At 44.2% G+C, this 25,070-nt stretch overlaps 1 protein-coding gene across 6 annotated transcripts in view; it reads left to right on the forward strand.

Annotated features, from left to right (window-relative positions):
• The window catches only part of LOC116399861 (kinesin-like protein KIF13B), a 32,500-nt gene that overhangs the window by 419 nt on the left and 7,011 nt on the right, over nt 1-25,070 (forward strand). For 4 of the 6 annotated variants that reach the window (XM_031877297.1, XM_031877300.1, XM_031877301.1 and 1 more), the window contains exons 2-35: nt 58-149; nt 416-497; nt 2,327-2,420; nt 7,439-7,451; nt 7,606-7,666; nt 8,079-8,171; nt 8,837-9,017; nt 10,068-10,155; nt 10,289-10,423; nt 11,026-11,138; nt 11,415-11,526; nt 11,926-12,138; nt 12,235-12,345; nt 13,388-13,522; nt 13,623-13,753; nt 14,152-14,238; nt 14,430-14,620; nt 15,903-16,137; nt 16,240-16,402; nt 17,429-17,575; nt 17,897-18,046; nt 19,063-19,191; nt 19,786-19,956; nt 20,106-20,263; nt 20,634-20,766; nt 21,014-21,154; nt 21,380-21,409; nt 21,523-21,622; nt 22,247-22,373; nt 23,054-23,109; nt 23,203-23,321; nt 23,810-23,986; nt 24,125-24,217; nt 24,581-24,733. In XM_031877297.1, the coding sequence (XP_031733157.1) occupies nt 428-497; nt 2,327-2,420; nt 7,439-7,451; nt 7,606-7,666; nt 8,079-8,171; nt 8,837-9,017; nt 10,068-10,155; nt 10,289-10,423; nt 11,026-11,138; nt 11,415-11,526; nt 11,926-12,138; nt 12,235-12,345; nt 13,388-13,522; nt 13,623-13,753; nt 14,152-14,238; nt 14,430-14,620; nt 15,903-16,137; nt 16,240-16,402; nt 17,429-17,575; nt 17,897-18,046; nt 19,063-19,191; nt 19,786-19,956; nt 20,106-20,263; nt 20,634-20,766; nt 21,014-21,154; nt 21,380-21,409; nt 21,523-21,622; nt 22,247-22,373; nt 23,054-23,109; nt 23,203-23,321; nt 23,810-23,986; nt 24,125-24,217; nt 24,581-24,733 (4,110 nt within the window). In that variant the 5' untranslated portion in view covers nt 58-149; nt 416-427. Of the gene's footprint in view, nt 1-57; nt 150-415; nt 498-2,326; nt 2,421-4,327; nt 7,667-8,078; nt 8,172-8,836; nt 9,018-10,067; nt 10,156-10,288; nt 10,424-11,025; nt 11,139-11,414; nt 11,527-11,925; nt 12,139-12,234; nt 12,346-13,387; nt 13,523-13,622; nt 13,754-14,151; nt 14,239-14,429; nt 14,621-15,902; nt 16,138-16,239; nt 16,403-17,428; nt 17,576-17,896; nt 18,047-19,062; nt 19,192-19,785; nt 19,957-20,105; nt 20,264-20,633; nt 20,767-21,013; nt 21,155-21,379; nt 21,410-21,522; nt 21,623-22,246; nt 22,374-23,053; nt 23,110-23,202; nt 23,322-23,809; nt 23,987-24,124; nt 24,218-24,580; nt 24,734-25,070 lie in introns of those variants that run through there. The other 2 variants (XM_031877298.1, XM_031877302.1) reach the window with 2 other exon arrangements.

The raw sequence follows: 25,070 nt of genomic DNA on the forward strand, positions 1-25,070 counted from the left end.
TATCGGGGGTCATTATGAAAGCATTTGACCCTTCTCTATATGTGTGCTGTTCTCCAGCTCTCGTTAGCGTCCCGGGCTAGCTGCTGGGTGTTCCTCAAGGTGCCTGCGAGAGTCGGACAGCGAAACTACTGCGCACTCTTTTCCACACGGTTTGTTCACTTCTCTTTTAAATATACTTTGACCTTCAGCTTGTTATCTCTTCGTTTTCGTTTTTACAAGCTGCTTGGAGTTGGGTTTAAGTAATAATAGTGTTACAAGTAGCAGGAGTTATTTTATTGGGTTTATTTATAGATATTCGTATCTGGCGCAATGACGAGCTGTGTTCAGGCCTATGTGTATGTTCAAATTGAGTTTGAATTAACTCTACATACAGAGTGTAATTTGCATCTCTTGTGTCCATTCATATATATACAAGTCAGGTGGCACCATGGATGATAACAGCCTGAACGACTCCAACGTAAAGGTCGCTGTTCGTGTGCGACCAATGAACAGGAGAGGTGAGTAACTTGTCAGAGTGACACTTTTATCAGTTAGGAGTTGGACCGCACTTATTAGTCTGTTTTTCACGGGACAAACAGTTATTTTTAACAACGATGCCCAGCTTCAAAAGGGGTGTTTTGGTTTGTGAAGCCAGGATTATTTTCGAGGTTTCATAACTATGTTTTACACAGCTTGTTTCACCAGGTCGGGCTCTGAAAAGGTCCATTCTGCCCCTCTTTGGAAACGAGTTTTGGCTGCAGTGCTGTGAGAGTAGAAATGGAAAGAAATATGGAAGGAACAGTGACATCACATCCTGACACAAAGGGCACCGTGTACAGTGTTGTGTTCAGTGCTGAGGACTGACAGGCCAGCTGACAAACGTTTTGTGTTGCTGAACAGCAGCTGCAACTTTCCCTTTCATTTCATGTAATAAATCACTTTTCCAAGTGAGTTTCTACAAAAGCTTTTAAAACTACAAATATGCCTAATTAAAGGTGCAGTATGTAGAGTTTGACGGCATCTAGTGATAAGGTTGCAGAAGGCAGCACACTGAGAACTACGCTGGCCGACCGTAGACTGTATATAAGAAGTGGACGTAGTCATCATGAGGTCGTTTTGAAGCCTCAGGTTCAGCGTTTTGGCCTTCGCTATCTTGGATTACGGCCGTCACCATCTTGGCTTTTTGCAACCGGTGAACGGAAGTGACCATATTTGGACGGTGGGTATGTGACGTGGAGACACCGTATACGGCTCTGATAGGGTAGCGACCTGTCACTCACAAGGTTGACCCGCCCTAAAGCATACTCTGCTTTACTGAAATTACTCTAAAATGAACCATCATCTTATATGAACATCATGCTGTATTGAAGAAGAGATTGAGACCATAAACTCATGTTCCCAATGTTTACTGAGGGAATAAATCAAGTGAGAAGTAGAGTCATTTTCTCATAGACTTCCATTCAATCAGACTTCTTTTTGCAACCGGAGGAGTCGCCCCCTGCTGGTCAGTAGAGAGATGCAAGTTTTAAGACACTTAATATGCATCGGCTTCACTCTTCAGAACCGGAGGTTGCCTCCTGTGGCCAAAGCAAAAACGCAAACTTAGAGCCATTGTTTGGTTTGTCCGTTCTAGGCTACTGTAGAAACGTGGCGGCTTGCTCCTCAAAGAGAACTCGCTTTGTATGTAAATATATTAAAGGCTCATTCAAGGGCAACAAAAACACAACGATTCCTATTTTTAGGTAATTATAAACTAAAGAAAACATACTTATTCATATTACATTCCATTTCTGCCAATATACCCCCCTAAATGCTACACACTGGCCCTTTAGGTGTAACAATGGAACATCTTACAACACACGTGCACCAAATCCTGCTCTGACAGGAAGTGTCTCCGCCTTTTAAAACCTTATACAGTAGGTAGGAATGAGGAAGAGTAGCCCTGACCCTGCTTTTCTTTACTATCTGCTCTTGGAGTAGTAAAGTGGTTTTAGTGTTTGCACAGGCAAGTCCTGGGATGAATCACCAAAATAAAACTATTTCCTGCCTCTCCACATTGTGCTGTTTGTGTCCTGTGATGGCTGTTGTGTCAGCGACTACTAAAGAAAGTCAGAATCACCAGTTAAGTCAGTACACGGTCTTTAAACGGTTCAAACAGTACATTTTGGTGATTGGACAGCCTTTTTGCAAAAGCGACTTAGCACACTGTACATTTTACTTCTTTTCTTTTTTTTGGGCCTATTTACTTGTCAACAGTCTGGTTCTGTTTGTACTGCAGGGAAAATATGTTTACTGTTATCATTGACAATACATCATTTTTCCTCCATTGACTTCTGTTTCGTTCCAGAAAAAGACCTAAAGACCAAATGTGTGGTGGAGATGGAGGGGAACCAGACAGTCCTGCATCCGGCCATCACCAACGTTGGCAAAGGAGACCCCCGGTAAGCCGCAGAGTGTCACACACCAGACACACACGTTACCATCAGTTTAATGCAAAACCATTCAACAGTTGAAAGCTGGGTTATTTAGCAGTTGTTTGGCTTTGTCTCTTACTTGTGACATTTTTTGATTGTTACAAAAGCGTTTGTGGCTTGAGTCACAGAACTTGGACTCAAGTCAGATTCAAGTCATAAATCTGATGACTGAAGACTGGACTTAACAAAATAATGAAACCTTCTGGTGAGGAGCGTATAATCGCTTGTCAACTTGTTTTAGACACCAACAAAAGTTTAGGACTTATTGGTCTTTACTCAAGACTTGACTCAGGACTTGTTGGTATTGACTGGGGACTTGTTGATCTTGACTTTGACTTTGGTCTTGACTCGGGACTTGGTCTTGACTTGGGACTTGACTTGGGACGTGTTGGTCTTGACTCGGGACGTGTTTGTCTTGACTTTGGTCTTGACTGGGGACTTGACTCAGGACTTGTTGGTCTTGACTTGGGACTTGACTCAGACTTGTTAGTCTTGACTTGGGACTTGACTCAGGACTTGTTTGTATTGACTGGGGACTTGACTCAGGGCCTGTTGGTCTTGACTTGGGACTTGACTCAGGACTTTTTGGTCTTGACTTGAGACTTGACTCAGGACTTTTTGGTCTTGACTGGGGACTTGTTGGTGTTGACTGGGGACTCGACTCAGGACTTGTTGGTCTTGACTTGAGACTTAACTCAGGACTTTTTGGTCTTGACTTGAGACTTGACTCAGGACTTTTTGGTCTTGACGTGGGACTTGTCTCTTGAGTTGTTGGTCTTGACGTGGGACTTGACTCAGGACTTGTTGGTCTTGACGTGGGACTTGTCTCCTGAGTTGTTGGTCTTGACGTGGGACTTGACTCAGGACTTGTTGGTCTTGACGTGGGACTTGTCTCCTGAGTTGTTGGTCTTGACTTGGGACTAAAAATAGTATTGGAGGTTTCTACTGGAAGCTTTCTTTACGCCATTATTTTGAAGTTTGACAAAATAATACCAAATCAGGGTCCACCTACTAGCTTTTTTTCAGGAGCTTTCAACCGTATCACACAAGTCTTCATCAGCTGATAGAAAGTGCTCAGATGGATCTGTTGACATGTGAGCGTAGCATCTGTTTTGCCTCATTCAAGAGTATAAACGTACAGTAATTACAGTATATGGGTTCCACTAGTTTCATTCCCTCAGAGAGTTTAGAGAGTCTGTAACCAGCCCGTCAAGTTAGCACCCAGTTGCTTAAAGAAGCTCAGCTCCAAACCTCACCCCACCCATCCTCCCTCTATTACTCCTTCCATTCTTCCTTCTCCCTCTGTGTCCTTCTTGAATCATTGCTCTCTTTACAAAGGGCGTGTCTGTTCCAGCTCAATCCTGCTCAGGTAGCCAAGCCACGATTTAAAAGGAATTAGAACAAAGTAGAACAACATTTAAGATCTCAGATTTTACATTAGAATGTATGCATCCAGTCTGGAAAGATTTGTCTTTGGTTTAATATTACAACATCACAGCTTTCATCTGTGTAATGCATCAAATGTCAGATGTTGTGGGTGCAAAATGTGCACTCATTGTGTTAAATTAAACAATGCGCCACGGGGCACAGTGTTGGCTTTTGACAAAGAGTCCGGTCCTCGTCTTTCCTCCTCGCAGTGAGTCAGAGCAGCGCAGGTAGATGCTCTCTGGAGGTTCTGGTCTCCCTTCTCAGGTTACCTTGTTCAGTAAAAATGCCTCAGGGCAATCCCCCCCAGTAACAGAGAGTATGAATCTTCCTCTTTGTAAAAAGAGAGTGTCTCATATTCCATAGTTATGCTTTGTGTGTGTGTGTGTGTGTGTGTGTGTGTGTGTGTGTGTGTACCTGTGTGTCTCCTCTGCCCTGACATGCTTCAGCAGCAGTATGCTTCCCCTTCGGGGCTCAACATGAACAGGTTTAACAGGCTCGGTGCAACACACGGTGAAGCAAGTAAGCAAGTATTTTGAACTGGAGCACATCGGTTTCTGCATCGAGGCATTCCTGATTAGTTTCCCAGTTGATTGTATTCTATTATGAGCATGGCCTGTTTTACAGAAAAGCTTTGTTTTTTGTCGGGGGGGAGTCGGAGTCACTCGCCGGCCAATTCCAACGAGGTTTTGCTGAGTCAGCTCACTGCCTGACAGGTTTAACTGAACTGCCGCATGAGCTTCAGGGGGTGTTAATATGTAACGGCACCCTGGGTAGATGCAACCAGGCGGGGATACAGCGGGGGCTTGTCAGACCCTCAAGATGGTAGAGATTAATAAAGCACAAACTTTAGAACCCATCATTATTCAGCAGGCCTGTAAAACCATAGTATACTGCATATGTTGTAAACAGACCTTGAACTGTAGCAGAAAGTAAAACACCAACTGAGAGCCTTTCTTATCTGAGCTTTATTGCAATAAGAGCCCCACTTTGAAGAGTTTTTTTATATATCTGTTTATGGCATCACAAATGTTTCTTGTTTTTTATATCCTCCAGATTGTCGATGTGCAGAATTTTTTTTTTATGTCCCGAATCCACCCAATAGCATTATCAAAGCCCTAAGGCCTGTATGTTGTTGGTCCTAGACTTGCTGACCCTCCTCCCTGTCCTTCAGGAACTCCCAGGAGCTGCGGGGCTCTGCCAGTTATCTCAGGACTGTCCTTGCCAGCCCAGGAGAGGACAGGACTCAGTGTTGCTCTTTCACGGCCCAGCCAAGTCTCACATAGGGAGGCCTTGTTTCTTTACAGCCCCCAGTGTGTGTGTGGCCGTGGCTTAATTTACAGGCTTTCTTTCTTTCTTTTTTTTAAACCCAAAATTGATATTTCTGCCTGAGTGAATACTGTGTGTTTTGAGTTATGTTTGGTAGCACACTTCAAAAGGGGGCTTCCCTGGGGACTGGGTGCCTTGGTTTAAGTATGATAAGGTTTACCATAACAAACATAACAATCTGTGTCTACCACATTTTTACATCTTTGGTGGCCAACTCAAATAGATTTGCCCAAACGATGTTTTTGGTCATCCTGAATGTGTAAAATCTGTTTGTAGCCCCAACCTCCTCAGTGGGCAACCACCACAAATACAATGTCGACTTGTAGGATGGCCATTAGAGAGAGTGCCAGTTTAAGACACTTGCACATTCTCTTCCCTTTTCATAACCAGAGGTTGCCACCTGGCTCATCACCAGAAGTCACCCTTTCCACATACAAGTACTCACGTGATCTGTTGTAAAATATAGAGTTATTGATCATAGCTGCTTTAAACACCAGTTTCAAGTATAAACAAATCCTATTTTTCGTGCTGGTGTTATGAATGCTTCATTGCTGATGGACAACACCATGAAGCTGCAGAGGAGCATGTTTGGTAATTCAATTTGACGTTTGCTTGCTGGAATGTGGTGATGTGTTTTGCTGACTGACGCAATGTGGAACTATTGTTTTTCTGCACTAAAACGCAGCGCCTGTATTTTTAAAGTGCTCCGGTAAGAACTGTTGCCTGTTGTCTCGGGGACCCTGGAAGCCTCTGAGGTTCTTTAGTGCTGCGTCACATTCTCCACTTGATTCACAATGAGTCAAAGAGGATTAGTCAACCTTGACAGACTTTTAATCTTCGCCACCATTAAAACACCTTTTGATTTTGTGTTCTTGAAACTCTCCCTTCTCACTCGGGGGTCGTGTCAGGTTTTGCAGTATTTGCTTGCTCTGCTGTTTCCTGCACTGCAGTGTTGTCCGCTGTACTTTTCTCTCCAGAATGCATCTGTTAAGATGGAGCAGGTCACAGCATGGACATGTCGTTCATTTGAATGAGTTAGCCCTCATCCGGTGGTTAGTATTTAAGGGGAAAACATGACTCTTTGCCTTTCCAACAACAAATGTCCCTTCATTCATCTGGCTTAGGGGCCACTTGACCCCTCTGCCTGAGAGGGCCCACTTGGTAACGCATCCGTGCAGCTAAGAACAGGTGTTTCTTTGCATTTGTTAGGCTATTTATTTTTTGCCGTTCTTCGGTAGATCATCCGTCCGGTCCACTCTCGTGATCACGATACCTCGGGAACACCTGGAGGGAATCTCTTCAAAATGTGCACAAACTCAAGCATGAACTGATTTAGGTTTTGGTGAACAAAGTTCTCTGTGACCTCACTTTAAAACACGGTATTGGCCATAGCTCGAGAATTCCTATGCTTATTATGACCATTTCACACAAATGTCCAACAGGATAAAATGATGCAGTGATGACATTTTGGAGAGACGTGGATGTAAACTGCAACATGACGAGTTGGTGATTGTAGTTATTCATTATCCATGAAAAGTGCTGCCTCATCGCAGCCCTCAGGACGTGCTGCCTCTGCAGAGTGGCAAACAGCTTTCCTCCTCTCCAATTGCTTCATTTAAATGAATTACAAGAGAATAACCAGAGGCAGGAAACTATTTGGAAAAAAGATAGATATGAATCTGAAAAGTAGACATTATAATACCTTCGGGTTTTTTAAAGTTTATTTTCCCAGAGGCATCAAACAACCAACTCAAATTAGCTGCTGACCCAAGTGGGAACCTCTGGCCTACAGGTTAGAGAAGCAGTCTTGTGAGCAAAGGGTCGACGGTCCAAGACTCCCCAGACCGGCTGGGAAGATGTTGGTGGGAAAGAGGAGGAAGAAGAAGCGCATACCCTTCGTTTAACTACTACCTGGGCAGCTCCCAGGTGTGACTGTGTCTAACTGTGGACTCAGCTGACTTTGCTTTGAATGTTAAAAAGTGCCTCTTACCAGGACCCAGAATGTCAGGTGACTGTATGTTATGTGTTGAAAGTGTTGCCATGTCGTAAGTATTTTTCACATGTTCTTGCCATGGCGAGGTATCTCCTCTGGTGTGTGGATCCACAAGCCTGGGATAGACTGACAGTGAGACTTCAAGTAGTTTGTTAGGTTGGGTGACATGTTCATGTTTTATTTAAGCACCGATTGTCAACTGAAATAGTTTTTTTTTCTTCTCTCTGTTACCCTTTAGAAATCAGCCAAAGGTGAGTTTTAAACTAAACTCATGATGAATAAGTTTCTATTTTATATTTTTCTATGCACAAATGTCTTCTTTTCATTGTAAACATCAGGTGACTGAATGCTCAATCTGCCTGCTATCCGTGCATGAGTTGTTCTGAATGCGTGTGTTCTCCTCAGGTGTTCGCCTACGACCACTGCTTCTGGTCCATAGATGAGTCTCAGAAAGACAAGTTTGCAGGTCGGTTCACATCAGCCTTTTTGACCTTTTTGGTTCTGTTTTTAGCTTGAGCATAACTCCGCTGCTTGGTGACTCACTTGTTAAACTTATCTCCTGACAGAATGTTTCCTCATCTTCTGAACTATTTATAGAGTCGAAGAAAGGGTCCATTCTGGTGGCGGGATGAAGTGTTGTCCACCTCTAGATTAGTCCTGCGTATTGTAAAGGGGTCAAACTAAACCGTTGCCAGGGAGTTTCTTAACAATGCGGGGGGGGCATTAATTCACCAGCCTGTGTCAGATGTACTAGATGTGAACAAAATGCCCACCATGCCTCTTCTTTTTCCCTTTTAGCATCTTGTATGCTTTGTTGCTGAGCGTTGAAAGTAGAGGTTCAGTTGCAGATGTTCCAGTGTGTTTTGTGCTGTCTGCAGGTCAGGACGTCGTGTTCCAGAGCCTTGGGGAGAGTTTGCTGGACAACGCCTTCATGGGCTACAACGCCTGCATCTTTGCTTACGGACAGACGGGTAATTCACTTCAAACATGCTACCATCAGACTTATGGGCCCTCGGTAATATTAATAAAGGTCTGCTGGTGTCTGCCGTTGGTTCGTGGGTCTATGACAGAATCTCTATCTTCATATCTATAAACTTCATGGGAACTTCTTTGTTCATGGGGTCTTTCTCTGACTTTGCATTTACTGTCATCACATTTTCATAGTCTCAAGAAGCTATTTCATTTGCTTTTTATTCGAGCGTGTCTCATTTTGCGACGCCAACTCATCAGAATCTCTGCCTCTCAGACACATTTCTTTATCTACCCTGGAGCTGGTACATCTGTTTAATGGTGTTTATTTCTTCCATCATTAGCAGTACTCTCCAGATTACTTTATGATTAAGCCTTTTTATGATCTCTTACTTGCTTCCACAGCTCCAAATCACTGAGATCTGTCATGCCTTGACAGAGAAGCATGTACATTAAGACCATTTGTCTGATTCCTTTTTTAATATATATTTTATACTTTTTTAACTGTTGTTAAATGGGCCCTATGGAGCTCTATTCATTGCACTGTTTACAGCCGTCCTTAGCCAATAACACTGAACCGGATTCTATTTCCTCCTTCCCTCCTATTTTCCTCTTTGACGTTGCTTGGTTCTTTTTCCCACTTGATGTTTGGATTTGTAAACTCCAGGCTCTGGGAAGTCGTACACCATGATGGGCTCGGCGGAGCAGCCCGGTCTGATCCCACGGCTCTGCAGCTCCCTGTTCAGCAGGACCGTGCGGGAGGCCCGGGAGGGGGAGTGCTTCACCGTGGAGGTCTCCTTCATGGAGATTTACAACGAGAAGGTCCGAGACCTGCTCGACCCCAAAGGGTGAGGAACCGTTTGTTCTAGCTGACTTCAAAACAGGGAGTCGCATACATTACATATCCTTAGGAAATATTCTTTAAGAAAATACCAGTAGATTTGTGAGTCTATGCTGTACACTGTGAAATGCCGTACTTTAGCGGTCATACGAGCCGTCATATTTCAGTCTAATACAGTGCTATCTTAACATATCAAATGGCTCTTAGTCTTGATCTTATTAAAGGGACAGTTCACTCTGAAGTCAAAAATACATATTTGTACTCTTTCATGTAGAGCTGTTTATCAGCCTACATTGTTTTGGTGTGAGTTGCATAGTTTTGGAGACTTTGGCCGTAGAGATGTCTCTTTGAAGAAATCATGACCCGGTGACTCAAGATAATCCACAGACCTTGTTTATTTCATGGAGGAATTTTTATTATATTGAACATTTCAAATTCAATCTAGTCTGGACAAAATCAATTTTGTCCTTTTAGTTAAACCTATTTCCAGTACGATTTTATCTTCCCGTTATGTGATGGAAACGCAGGTTGAATGATTGGGTTACTCCCAGTCCTCCTGCTCGTTAGTGATTCGGTCACACCCACTCAGCTCGCCATGAGAGCCGATCTACCATGTGAGACACAAAGACAGTGATGGAGAGAGGAGAAGGTGGAAGGTGACGAAAATAAGAGAGACTTTGGTTATTTTTCAAACTACATTTTAGCCTCGTGACCGTCTCGTCTTTATCGTGGGAAAAAAAGGTTGTTGACGTACACAGTGCGTCATGGTTTTCATTAACAGTATTAACACTGATCTCAAGTAACCGGGTGTTTATTATGGAATAAGAAAATGCTGCTGAGTTTTTCAAATGTGTTTTTTGGCGCTTTGAGCACCACAAGTTGAGTGCCATCTAGTAAATATGTATTTTTTTATTTTGGGGTGAACTGTCCCTTTAAGACTGGTTGTATTGTTTGTTGAGAAGGGAGGAACGCCGCTGTCTATTTCCTAATATTTACAAATGGATGATGGTAGTTAGGTCTGAAGGATGAAGGATTAATAACAGTCTCTTCTCTGTAGAAATCGACAAGCGCTGCGGGTGAGAGAGCACAAAGTCATGGGGCCTTATGTTGACGGCCTGTCTCGCCTGGCTGTGGCCTGCTACAAGGTACTTTATGAACGATGTCGAGTTTCCGCTCTGATTTCATTTTGCTTTCATCACATTGTGTTGCCAGGGGTAACCAGTTATCTCATAAAGTCCGGGCACAGACAACAGACGTGTGTTTTTGTGTCTCTGACAGGACATAGAGTCCCTGATGTCGGAGGGAAATAAATCTCGCACGGTGGCAGCCACGAATATGAATGAAGAGAGCAGCAGATCCCACGCTGTGTTCAACATCATCCTCACACACACACTCACAGACCTAAAGTCTGAGGTACGACACCGGCACACACACACACACACACACAGCACTAGTGATACAGAACAGGATCATAACAATCCTCTCGTGTGCAATGTCTTTTGACACCCTCTCTTATAATCGTGCATGTGATGATTCAGAATGTTGCCGTCACATGTTTTCAGAAGCCCAGGACACAGGGAAACTTGTTTTTTATGTCCAAACAACCGTGTGGACCCTGAGACATTCAATTAGGAGCAAAGAGGCTTGAAAGAGAGCATAGAAAACAGCTTCACTTCCCTGTTAGAAAGGGCTCTCTGAAGGGAGGGTAAAGCAGTGAAAATATTCTAAATATAGTGTTCACTTAAACTGATATTGATTCTTTTAGGTGTCTAACATACGTCCACAGCAGTACATTGGTTTGGTCCCGTGCTGGTATTCCTGTCTTTTCCTCCAAACTCTATCTACTGTAGTAATGCACTGACTGTGGGGAAGTACCTCATACAAACTATCCGTTTAACATCACCTTTTAAATCTCCAGATTTGCAACTGGCCTTCGGTGAAGCTTCTCGGCTGCTTTAAGATAAAGGGCTTTTAGAAACAAAGTGTAACATCATGTTCATTCCTTTGTGCTCCAGACGAGCGGAGAGAAGGTGAGCAAGCTGGGTCTGGTGGATCTGGCCGGCAGCGAGCGAGCGGCGAAGACCGGAGCGGCGGGGGAACGTCTGAAAGAAGGGAGCAACATCAATAAGTGAGTCAACAGAAAATAGATATATCACACGACGCCAAAGACTTGTAACCCTCGCTCATCCAGATTCTTCTTCCAAGAGCTAAATGAAGCGACCGGGCTGTATTCCTCAGAGTGGATTGCTGGCTGGGATAGTGTTTGTTTTCTGTCTGCACTCACTTTTTAAATCTGGGTCTATTTATAATGCGCCGAGGCCAAGATTGCTTTGATGATTTTTTTGACTCTTTTTTTTCCTCTCTGTGCCATTCTGCCCACTAAATACTTTCCTCCCCCCTCCAGGTCCCTCAGTACTCTGGGTTTAGTTATCTCTGCCTTGGCTGACCAGGGAGCAGGGAAGTACAAGAGCAAGTTTGTTCCCTACAGAGACTCTGTGCTCACCTGGCTGCTCAAGGTACACAGAGAAAATACCTTCATACCAACTTCAATACACGACAGGGTGCATTTCCTTAAACTAAAGGAACTGGACTTTAAAGTCCGAGTGATTCCTGTTGAGTTTCAAGGCTCTGCTGGTTATTTTCATTAGCTCTGCTCAGTTAGAAAAATGCTCCTTTTGCCAGCTTTGAGTCTTTAATTTGGGGGTTTTAAACGAGTCCTTTCAAAATTGTAATTGTGTTAAATGTAGCTTTCTAAAACTTGAATAAACCCAGCACGACCATGAATCATTTGCTTTTCATACATTTAGTAATTCTTCCTCCTAACTAAAGCAGTGGACTTTGTTTTTTATTTTTATTTTGCTCTATGTTTAAGGTTGTTTGTCTACTCAAAGGTTTGGAATTGTTTCTACCTGCAGGACAGCCTGGGAGGGAACAGCCGCACGGCCATGGTCGCCACCATCAGCCCCTCCGCGGACAACTACGACGAGACGCTGTCCACCCTGCGCTACGCCGACAGGGCCAAGAGCATCGTCAACCACGCCATCGTCAACGAGGACCCCAACGCCAGGATCATCCGACAGCTCCGGGAGGAAGTGGAGAAACTGAAGGAGCAGCTCACGGAGGCCGAGGTTCGGATTGCTTCGGCCAGCCCGAGTATTTAGAATTTTGAGCAAACGACACGGTCAATTTGTGGAGAGTGTTGATGCAGCTTCTGTCCCTCTCAGTCTATGAAGGCCCCCGACCTCAAGGACAGGCTGGAGGAGTCTGAGAAACTGATCCAAGAGATGACCGTCACCTGGGAGGATAAACTCACCAAGACTGAGGCGATTGCACAGGTAACACACACACACATATATACACACACACACACACACACACACACACACACACACGCATTCACTCCCCTTGTATCAATAGAAAAGAAAAGTTTAACTAATTCTTGTTACACTTAAACAGAACTTAATTAACATTTCTGTCAATTTCTTGCACTCAACCAAGTGCAACGGATAAGTTTAATCAAACGACGGAGATACAATTACAATGTGAGTCGTTGCCGATTGATTTGTTTTCTGTTCATTCAAGTTCAAAGGGTAACTTCTGTATTGTTCAACCTGGACCTTATTTACCCATGTTGTGTCTAAGTGACTAAAGGGGACAACAGTTCTTGAGAACGGTCCAGTATTGAGGGAGAACGCTGTGGACGGCAGCCGCTAAGCGGGCTGCAATGTAATCCCGTCTGGAATCAATTTTAAATCAATTTCTGATTCGGAAATCTCGCGAGATGTCACTTGTTGCCGGGAGACAACGGTGGAAATGTGTGGGAGAGTTGGAGAGGAGTGCCGGTGTTGTCAGTTTGTTGTGTTGCTGAACAGAAAGCTTAGCTTAGTGTTGGCTAAAAGATGTTTAAAGTCACCGCTGAATATCCAGATGATTTGACAATGTGGATGCTACGAGGCTTCTCTGAGCGAACAGACAGACGGGATCAAGTGACAGATAAAGAAAAAGGGTTTTATTTCTCTGTAGGGTTCTCTCCATAATGTTGTCCGACACGTCTATTAACAAGCTGAGCCTGTCGGTGGCAACAACAAGCACTTTCAGATGACCTACATTGACTGTGAGGAGTTCCCCCCGAGTGATTACATTGCAGCCCGTTCAGCGTCTGCAGCATTCTCCCTCAATACATCAGTCAGCTAGACACAAAAACATGAGTGATTAGGGTCCAGGTTGAAGAATACAGAAGTTTTATTCAGTGTGGAGGTTATTTTCCCAGCATTCTCAGCTCCGCTCCTTCTCTTTCCACCCCCACATTTCTTACATCAAGCAGCAGCTAAAGTATAAGCAATCGATCCGTTCATGTATGAAATATGTTCCCTGCAGGAGCGTCAGAGGCAGCTGGAGAGTCTGGGCATTTCCCTGCAGTCCTCTGGAATCAGAGTGGTGGATGACAAGTGTTTCCTGGTCAACCTTAACGCTGACCCCGCCCTCAACGAGCTGTTGGTCTACTATCTGAAGGTACCATGCACACACACACACACTGCCTGACAAACGCAGGGCTGCACAGATTCATAAATGCACACACATTAGTGACCGTGTCTCCTCCGTGTTGTCACAGGAGCACACGCGCGTGGGCTCGGCCGACTCTCAGGACATCCAGCTGTGCGGGATGGCCATCCAAGCGGAGCACTGCGTCATCGACATCAGTGAGGACGACGGCGTGGTGCTCAGTCCTCACCGCAACGCTCGGTAGGCTCTCGACCTCAATCGGCGACGCCGCAAGCCTCGCTTGATGGATCTCTGTGACCACATACTCTGTTTTCTTTTGGTGTCCAGGGTTTTTAGTGTCGTCTTATTTGGATTTCTACTTTGTGGTCACTGAGCCTGTACTTGCTTAGGATCTGTCTCTGCTTTCTACCTCTGTATTTTATTTAGGAATAAATACCATCAGAAAATAAGAAGACTACCGATTCAATGCAAAGTTTTTAAATATTTGATGAACAAAAGGTTTTCAGCTCCAGCAGCTGAGACGACCTGTTTTTCACTTGTATTGGTTATATTCTCTGTAGAGTGACTACAGTATCATCATCTCTCATCTCATAGGTTCTCTCGTGTGTTGTTTAAATCTTTTTTTTTTCCACCTGTAGAACATGTGTGAATGGTGCTGCAGTCTCCAGTCCAGTGCAGCTTCACCACGGCGACCGCATCCTGTGGGGAAACAACCACTTCTTCAGGTCGGTCACTTTGAATCAGTACCCGTGGGGTGTTTTAGTTCTAACACAAACATGTCTCGACTGCATTTATTTACATGTGATCACAAACTATTTATTGTGCCTCTTCCTCTTTTTTTTTTTTCTCCGCTACATCACACTTCTTCCTCTTTTCCGTCTGTCTCACATCACATCTAACTCACGGACATGCACAGGATCAACCTGCCGAGGCATATGGTCCACGCAGGGGGTGAGGATGAGGAGGGCGGCGCTGCGATGAAGACGTGTTTGAGCACAGACCGGCTGGAGGCGGACTTCGACACGGCCAGCGACGTGTCGAGCGAGCTGAGCTTCGGCTACGAGTTTGCTCAGGCCGAAGTCATGATGAAAGGCATGGGCAACAACGGTGAGTCTGACTTCCTCAGAGCATGTTCGTAGTGGTGCAGTGGTGGTAAGTAATGTGACATTGCATTACTCAGCGTTTTTACACAATTCAAATTCTCTCTCAGAGGATATGGAGACATTTTATATTACTTTGGACTTAGAGTTTAAATCAATTTGTTCTTATTGACTATTTAGTCGATTCAGTTGTTTTTTATGCTTTTTAGTATTTTTTTGAGCACGTCTCTGGTAAACACAAGGTTTAAAGTGGTGCTTTTGTGTGATTCTTTGTGGAGAAACTCAGTTTTACGTATCTGTCGATTGAATCAACTAAGCGGTTAGCTGAATTTCTGTTCGAGGACTGCCCGGCTCCTGTGAACTAACTCTGTAACATCTTAAGCTCTGCTCACAGATTAGACTGCCAGACAGGATAAATGCTGAATACTGTGAATGTTTAGATTTGGATCTAGAAATACCTGACATGGGAGTGGAGACCTCTAAGGCAGCGTGTCCCCCTCGTGTTTATCCTGACCTCCTCACTCGTCTACGTCATGTCTATCTGTGGGCAGCAAAACAAATTCTACTTCTGTCGGCATTTTCACAAATCACCAAAAGATAACAAATGTCAACAACTTCTAGGAAAAGACCAAAAGTAACAAGTAGTTCCCTACCATGTATCCTGGCTCTCAGCCCAAAGCACATTTGTTCCTGAGGATATAAATCCTTAAAAATGGGTCACAGAAAATATTATAATTCTTTAACTAGACCTAGAATCTACAGCCATGACTCATTGATGTGCTATTAATATGTTTTGGACAACAATGGAGCTCACAGGCACAGAGGAAGAAGATATATTGTGCTCTTGAAACACACAATAATACATTTGTTACCCGGTACTTTTGGTCATAAAATAGCTTTATTCTTTAAGCAGTTCTTACAGCTTTATCAAAAGCAGAGGATGTCCATCAAGTTACTCCAAACAGCTTGTGTGCTCTAGAATCCAAATATAAGACCCCAAAGGATTCTGATGTGGGTCCACGCAGTTCTATATTTTCCACAATGTTCTGCATGGTTATGTTAAGCCTGCAGTGCTCTGACAGAAGACAAAAATGGAGATAATGAGGTAAATATTAGATTTTTGTGAAGCGGTTCCAACTGGTTTGGGGTCGACAGAGTTTTAATTTTAGGATGAACAGGTCTGATAGAAGCTCATTGTCTTTTGATAAGAAAGGATGGTAAACTATAAAAGTCCTCACACTCTCTCCTCCTCTTTCTCTCTTCATGCTCTGGCGGCTCCTCCTCCTCAGACCCTTTGCAGTCGGTGTTGCAGACCCTGGAGAGGCAGCACGAGGAGGAGAAGCGCTGCGCCCTGGAGCGGCAGAGGCAGATGTACGAACAGGAGCTGCAGCAGCTTCGCCAGAGGCTCACCCCGGAGAAACCCTCCCACCTCCTGGACCCAACGGGCCCGCCGAGCGGTGCGGCCGCTGCTGCTGCGGCGGCACCCAGCTCCCAAAAGCGCGTGCGCCGCTGGAGCGAGGACAGGTGGGCTAAACGCGTAGGATGTGAGACCTTTACTGACCCCTGTTGGCAGTCAGCTCTTTGAAAGAAGAATAAGAAAAAACTTGTTCTGTGTTTGCGTTTCAGAGAGGCAATGATGACTCGCAGCCTGCGGCGCCTGAGGGAGCAGATAGTTCGGGCCAACCTGCTGGCACAGGAGGCCGGCTTCATAGCCGAGGAGCTGAGCAAGAGGACGGAGTACCTGGTCACTCTGCAGATACCTGCTGCCAACCTGGATGCCAACAGAAAGGTAGGCTGTGAGTCTAACAGAGAGACAAAGTACACAAAAAAGCCACACACAGAAACCTCTATTTAATTAACAGAACAGCCACCAGAGGAACAAGACGTCAAAGCACCAAACACTTTCTTTGATTGACATGTTGTACATGCAAGTTCAGCTCAGAAGCAAGTTTTAATAATGTCTTATTGATTTTCATACTGTACGTAGTGCAGAGACTCTGACGCTGTGGGTGAATGCTGAGTGTTAAAGCGCTTTACCAAAATGGCAACATTCAAAAATATGCCGAGTAGGCTATTAGCAGTTACTGTTTGCAGGGCAGCAATCGATGTAGAGACATCCACCAGTGACTGACTTTGATGCTGAAGAAAACTTCAAAACGTGATGATTTTCAAACAAGTTCTGGCATGTTTTTGTTTATTCCAAAGATAGAAGATGTAACACTATTAAGAAAAAGTCATCATGTGGTGTTTCTGAAAAAGTAAAAAATGTCATTGTATAGGAAACCAAAACAAGTTGTAGCATAGCATGATAAAAACAGTATGTACAGGTAGTTAACATACAGAAAATATTCAATTATAGAATACGAGAACAAGTGTGTGTGTGTGTGTGTGTGTGTGTGTGTGTGTGTGTGTGTGTGTGTGTGTGTGTGTGTGTTACACAGTCAATCCATAGGATGGATATGACGTGAAAGGGAAAAAGGTCTATGTATAGATAATATGAATTAATAAATAAATACATTCATGTATTTATTAAATAAATACAGTTACTTCTCTGTTCTGGCAAGTTATAAAGAAGGTTATTTTTGTATGATATCCTCAGGCAGTGAGGACAGGAGGCAAATCACACTGCAGCTAAACTATTTGTGTCGTGTCAGATTTGAGTTTTGACTCCAACAAGGAGTACAAATGGCTGCTATTATACACGAAGGGTTTTAAAGTCTCACAGCCACTGCTGCACACTGTTCCTGTCCTGGTAAACGGGGCTAATGAGCAGCCAGGCTAAAAATCTGTTTTCTGTCGCCCCCCCTCTTCATAGCGTGATGCAGTGTTGAGTGAGCCGGCCATCCAGGTTCGCCGTAAAGGTAAAGGGAAGCAGATCTGGGCTCTGGAAAAGATGGAGAACAGACTGGTGGACATGAGGGAGCTCTACCAGGAGTGGAAGGACTTTGATGAAGACAACCCTGTGAGTGAATAGAGATGAGTCAGCTTGATGCGCAGACTCGGATACATTTATTCCAGTATAATTTAGTGTTTTATTCCGTTTTGGATGTGTAGATATGTCAGAATTAGCCTGCTTGCTTTCGTGTATGCCATTTTGCATCCCTGATTGATGAAATGCTTAAAAGAAGGGACACAGAACCAACCCAGTGAACAAAGAATATGCAGATAAAACATCAGTTAAAGAGAAGACAATTTACTCCAAAAAGTCCTGATGGATCTTTAGATCTAGTCGTAATTTATTTATTCTGTCCCTCCCCGTTCTTCCTCTTTCTCTCTAACCCAGGTGATGCGGTCCTATTTCAAACGCGCCGACCCGTTCTTCGATGAACAGGAGAACCACAGTCTGATCGGTGTGGCCAACGTTTTCCTGGCCTGCCTGTTCCACGACGTCAAGCTGCAATACGCTGTGCCCATCATCAACCAGACGGGAGAGGTAGGAGCCCACTGGGAGCCGGGGATCAGTTTGTTCTTAAACATGGATGATTCACACATGGACAGTTTAGATGATAATGTTATGAATGAAAATGTTTTTCATTTTATTAAAGTACATTTTTGCCCCCTAAAAATGTCTTAGTCAGCGTTTGGTTGTACTTTACTCCAGCCTTTCGTGTCACTTTGATTGTAAAAGAACTAAGATGGCGACGGCCAAAATGCCAAAGTCAAGGCTTTAAAACTTTACAAACACTTTAAATCATTAGATCCTATAAGTTTAGAAAAATGCACTAATGGCCGAATCCAGAGTTGTTTCCTTCCTCCGTTCATGTGAATGAGAACGAGGCTGGACCAAGGGCTGGGAGGCGGGGTTAAAATAAATGTTACTGCACATGCTCTCTGGGCCCGATAAAGCAGAAGATCACTGGAAGATCAGGGTGTTACCGTCTGACTTTTATACTTGGAAGTCAAACTTCTTTTGCTTCATGCGCCACAGAGAAACTTTCATTAAGAATGAACGGGGCGCTGCCTCCCTCACTGTGTCCAGTTCAGTGTGAAATGTTAGAGTTCTGTTCTTCCTGTTGCCCCCAAGTGGGTCAAGAATTCTATTAGTTCACGCAGGTGTGAATGCAGAACTTTGGCGACCAAAACAGGCCTAAAAGTAGACAAAACCTCCATCAATGCAGGTTAAATGACAAATGGTAAGCAAGCTAATATTGACACTTTGTAAATGCTTAGTAGATCATTTTTTGACTTGATAAGTCTCAAAAGGTTCGATTTGAAAAGTTGTTTCTGTCTACTAATCATGCCAGTGGTAATCATCAATTTTGTGATGCCTTTTTTAATTTTAGGCCGACAGTATGACCATCTTCATGGACATTTGGAAAGTTGAACAGTAAACAATTTCTTTAGTGAACAAAAGTAAACCGTAGAAAAGGCAAAAGAAGGAAAGACGCGCTGGCTCACTGCCAACGTGACCAACAGAATTGAGACCCTGCTGCTCTGCGTGTGCGTCAGGTGGCCGGTCGGCTCCATGTGGAGCTGTGGCGGGGAACAGAGGGCTCCGAGGAGAAAGGTCCAGGACGGTCTGACATCCAGCTCAGCGACACAGACGGAGACCCGCAAGAGCGCAGACTGGACTGTGTGGTGAGAACGTGCAGATGTAGCGTCATTAACAGGCCTGTCGGTCACGTGACTTTAGTTAGAAATGAGCCAAACATCCAGGAAGATATCCAGGAAACACCCCAACTGATAATGTGAATCCTATATCTAATCTCACTGACATACAAGTCAGGATCCTACATGCGCTAGCTGCTCAGTATCAGTGAGTGTTGCCAGTGGGGAAATGGCTCCAGATTAATAACATCTCTGGCAGGCAGTCGCATTGTTGTGTCTTCCTCTCTGTTCTGAGTTCCTCCAGCTCACTGTGCTGTGAAATGCGACAAGCATAATTACCTCTGGCTGTGCTTCTGCTGTTCTTATGATGAAATGAAAAATCAGGAGGTCTTTGCTTCAAATTCTTACATATTGACCTCAAGCTTTTTTTGTGTAAAAAGAATATTTCTTGGCTTTAGGAGAGAGAGACAAACTAAGATTTCCCAGACCGTTCTAAAGCAACAATGTTAGGCACATCTATACATTCAAAGCTCTGTTCATGTCTGGTCTGCACATGTTTCCTTTAAACCATGAGATTCAAACCAGCAGAAAGGTGAGAGCGTTTCCTCGTCTCCTCTCCCCCAGGTGAAAATCCTCCACGCCAACGGTCTGCCTCGCCACCTGTCCAACTTCGTCTTCTGTCAGTACCACTTCTGGGGGGAGGAGGAGTCAGTGTTCATCGCTCCAGAGATGCAGCCATCCAGCTCGTCCTCCTCCAGAGACCCTCAGTGCACTGTGGTCTTCGACAGCGCCAAGGTGACATTCTCATTCTCATCGTATCACAAAGAAACAATTCAATGAACAAAGCAAATTCATCACCGACACTGCAAGTAAACAACAACAACAAACAAACAATTTTCAGAAGATGTAGATCAGAATAAATGACCTTTTTATAACTTTTTAAGGAGCTGTCGGTGCCAGTGTCCGAGGACTTTCTGGAATATTTGGCAGATGGGGCAGTGGCCATTGAAGTGTACGGCCACAAGCAGGCCAACCATCGCAGGAACCTGGCACTGTGGGACCTGGGAGTGATTCAGGCCAAGACCCGAACCCTCAGAGAAAGGTGAGCTGACACGAAGCATGCAGCCATCAAAACTGATTAAATAAAGCTCACAAGTCCACTCCACTCAAAAGTGACATTTTCCAACAAGTGAGAAATGAAGGTTAGTTGTGTAACTTAACGTAAGTCTAGTTTAATTCATCTGAACTATTGACATGATTTTAGTGTCTGTTTCACCCTCTAATGGTTCATTTAACCAACAGACCTATCCTCAAAAACACCAAACTGTCACAACGTTTAAAAGTATGTATAAATATGACGTCAAAGGGATCGTTAGATAGTGACTAGAAGTGTGCTTTTATACCTCATACAAGCGCACTTCTAAATGTCCCTTTAAGCTCAGATCTGATGTGTGTCCATGCTGTGCCTGCAGGTGGAGTGAGGTGACCCGCCACCTGGAGTTGTGGGTGCAGCTGATGGAGCTGAACGAGGCAGGAGAGTTCACAGCTGTCGAGGTTCTTCCTGCTAAAGATGTTCGCACGGGAGGAGTCTTCCAGCTCAGACAGGTATTGTGGATATGTTTGGTGTTATTTGTGGTTTGTACATTTGAACGGGGACACTGGTTGAAGTTTATTTTCTAATATTAGGCTGAAGTTTTCCATCTCCACTTTCTGTCTGTATTTTAAGAGAGAACAACGATTAACTGACAAACCTACTTGTTGCTTTTTGTTGGCTTCATGGACATGTGGCTTCCATTGTCCTATCACAAACGTGAGCCTATTTCTATCCCCTCATGTGAATCTGTTCGTCCAGGGTCAGTCCCGTCGGGTCCAGGTGGAGGTCCGTTCAGTACCAGACTCGGGCACCATGCCCCTCATCGCTGCCTCCATCCTCTCTGTGTCCATCGGAGACGTCAAGGTCCGACAGATCTCCAAAGGCAGCGGATCACAATGGGTGAGCAGGAAATACAATCAGCTGTTTGTATTAGTTCAAAGTATGCTGGACGAGGGATTTGTTTTTGGGAAATTGAATTACCTTGATCTTTGGTTTTTATGCCTAATTTGTGTACGTGTGAGAATGATTCATTTTGATTTCCTCAGACTCCCCCATCTGACTTAAATAGCATCTTTTTTATCTATTGTTTGACTCTAATTGGTTCTCTCTCAATTTAAATGTCAGGCTGGGGATGAAGAAATGGACAGCTACCAAGTAAGTAGATCAATTACAAAGAGCAAGATGTGTGATAGTTTGCTCGTAACGGAGAAAAGGAATGCGGTAAATCAAATAGTCTGAACAACTGACACGTATGTGTATCTGTGTAGGAGGTAGACCTGGAGAGGATGAGGGAACACTGGCTGCTCACGCTCAATCAGAGACAGGAGTATCTGGACCAGCAGCTACAGAAGATAGTTTGCAAACCAGGTACAGCTGTGGGACTCATGCAACCCAAAAAACCTTATCTGAATCCTACGGAAGCTCTGAGAGGAAAGTGAGAAAACAATCATTCTGATGATCCATCATTTTTAGGTCTGAGATCTGAATTGTTTCCTCTTCAGAACATTTGGGGGGGGTTTTGCTAGGGGGGGGTTTTGCTAGGATAATCTTTAACAGTTTCCTGTTTTGTTGTTGTTGTGTTTGTTGTTGTAATACTCGTTTTGGCCACAAGGGGCTGAAGCTCAATGCTACCCCATGTTCTAAATGTGGCTAAAAGCTTTCATGTTTTTTCCCCCTGTTCTGAAGTCATAAACACCGGAGAGAAATCAGCTTCCATCGAAAATGTTTTTTCTCTCACTTCCCTCTTTGGGCTTCTGTTAGACTCTGATATGGATGCAGAATATATGGATGCTTGGTTGCAGCAGTATTTCCAGTCCTCTATTTCCTTGTCATTGTGCACTTTTTATGATGTCATTTCCTCCCACTGCTCAAGTGTGATTCAGGTTTGAAAGATCTGGTACTTAACTTTTCCCTTCCCGTATTCAGTGTGTGTTTGAGGTCTTTACTTCTTTGTGTGTGTGTGTGTGTGTGTGTGTGTGTGTGTGTGTATAGATAAGTCCGAGGATGATGTAGAAAGGGAGTCCCAGCTGCTGGAGTGTCGCCTGACGCTAACCGAAGAACGCAACGCTGTGCTGGTGCCGTCGGCTGGCAGCGGCATCCCCGGAGCGCCGGGGGAGAGGTGTGTTTGAAGGGAAATGAATTGATCCAGCAAGTATTTCATTTATTTTATTTTATTTTCCAGCAAAGGTTTGCTTTAAGGACACAACGCTTCCTGTTCACCCTTTGGAACGACCCTCTAAATATCTACAAAGATACTCGTACTTCATTTCCATTTCATGGTACTTTATACTTGGAATCCATCACAACTCTGAGGAGAATTTTGACATTAAAATGCAACCACATTTATTATATAATACTACAACCTCTGTGAAAGAGGCTACTCTGCATAATCACACTTTGACTTTGGATACTTCCGTACATTTTGCTGATAATACTCACGTAGTCTTACTTTTTAAAGGAAAGCAAGCAAACTTTACTTGTAATATGTTTTTCTCCGTGGTATGGCTTCTTTGCTTAAATACATAAATCTGAATACCACTCAAATTCAAGTTGATTTCCCATCACAATTGTGTGAGCTGATCATAATCCAAAAACATCACATAATGCATCAGTACCTCATTTTGTACTCGCACTGAACTGGACTAGGCAGCTTTGTGAAGGCTGAATCTGTAGATGGTTATAATTATTGGGTAAAAGTCAAGTCTGGGTTAACTTTAACCTGAGCTCTTATTCCATGATTTATCTCACACCACCACCACCACCTGGACGAGGAGTGCTGACTGTGCTGTTTCTCCACAGGGTTCCTGTCCCCGGTATGGAAACACACATCCCCGTCCTGTTCCTGGATCTCAGCGGTGCGTCACTCCTCACCGTTCTCTCCGTCTTCACGAGCATCCAATCGGCTTCTTTTCCGCCGGTCTCACTCTTCCGTCTTGTTTCCCCTCCAGCTGATGATTTCCAGTCCAGTCTGTTGGGCCCGTTGGCAGGGGGGCTGGATGCTCTGCTCAGTGGGGAGGAGGACGACGACTTCTTTGACCTTCATGTTGTGAAACACTATGATCCAGAGGTAATATGATAATAATATCAATAACTTCATTTGGGTAGCACTTATCTCAAGAAGGTTACAAAGTGCTTCACAAAAATACATAAATATTTATAAAACATAACATTGCACAAGTGAGTGACACATAATGACATAAAGTGCTCAGAGAGACAGGAGGATGACAGGATAATAACTTAATAATAATAATAGCTTCTACAGCACTTATCTCAACAAGGTTACTAAGTTCTTCACAAAAATATTTAAAAAAAGAAACAATAAGTTACAATGAAACATAATGACAAAAGAAAAGAACAATAAAAAAACACAAAAGCAACAAATCAGGCATAGAACATTCCTATAAAGACACGCTTTAAGATAAGGTGACGGTTGATATTCAGGGTGGATTTGTGAGTTTCCTTCTCTTATATCTCGTCTCTGCACATCCCAAATGTGCCGCTGAGGGAGCATCCGTTAGCCGTTCATGTTCCGTGCTTGTCGATGTGCTCCTCCAGGTGAAGGCGGAGGCCTCCTGGGACTCGACAGTCCACGAGTGCCCTCAGCTGAGCCGCGTGGCTTCGGCCGACCAGAGGGTCTACCTGACGGTCAGCGCGGTGGTCCAGCTGAGCCACCCGGCCCACATGCAGCTGGTGCTCAGGAAACGCGTCTGCGTCAACGTCACCGGGAAACAGGTGGGTGGCCCTGAGGCATGATGGGTAGGAGCCGTCTGACGCAATGGCGTTTTTTTTTTTGTTTTTTTTTGCTTTCTCTCTTAGAAAATGACTCGTCCACTAACACGGTTCATTTAAATGTATGCGTTTGTGTGGCAGGGTTTTGCTCAGAGCCTGCTGAAGAGGATGTCTCAGCGCAGCACCATCCCAGGCAGCGGAGTCACCTTTGAGATCGTCTCTAACATCCCAGGGGTAAGAACCGGGCCGCAAAGTTTGTTACAGTAACCATCATTTGACCTCAGACCACCACTCAAGAGCAGGGTGTTTACTGTGTATCAATGGGTTATTAAAAAATGTATCATGCATTGTTTTTACACAGCATTGTTGAATACTTGATGCTGATTGACTACATTCTGTGGTCTTTGCTTTCTAACTAACCGACCAGAGATGAATTGTAAACCTTGCAATAACTCCTTTGTGCTGCACATCAACAGTTTGTGAGGGATATTGGAGTATTTTGCTGTGAAAGGCAGCATGATGTAAGTAAATGAAACCCCAGCAGGGTGCATCAGGCACTACCCCGCCCCTTTACACCGCGTCTCCCTGCTCCCACAGGACATCCACGGTCCAGAGGACAGGGAGATGCTGGCCAGGCTGGCTGCCAGCACCGAGGGCGACCAGTCGGCCGACAGAGAGGCGGCCATAGAGAAATACCTCCGCAGCGTCCTGGCTGTGGAGAACATCCTCACTCTGGACCGACTCAGACAGGTCAGGAAACACACAATGAACCACTTGGTATTCAGCATCATTTACCTCCCTCAGAATAACTGAATGTCTGCCCACGCTCTCGTTTAACTGTGCTCCTTTGATTGATATTTGTCTGAAGCAGGAGCACATTAAATGCTCATCGGTTGTGTTTTTTATTTTCCTTTCCACCCCGCCAGGAAAAGAACCGGAAACATCTAATTTATCTACATAATACAAAGCCTCCAAATAGAGAAACTGTGATAGTGTTTCCATAAGTGACACAATTAGAAATGCTTACAAAACACATTTTTTGTGTGTGTGTGTGTGTGTGTGTGTGTGTGTGTGTGTGTGTGTGTGT

The sequence above is a fragment of the Anarrhichthys ocellatus genome, unplaced genomic scaffold (assembly GCF_004355925.1).
Source record: "Anarrhichthys ocellatus isolate YVR2014 unplaced genomic scaffold, GSC_Weel_1.0 scaffold133, whole genome shotgun sequence".
Classification (NCBI taxonomy): Eukaryota; Metazoa; Chordata; class Actinopteri; order Perciformes; family Anarhichadidae; genus Anarrhichthys; species Anarrhichthys ocellatus.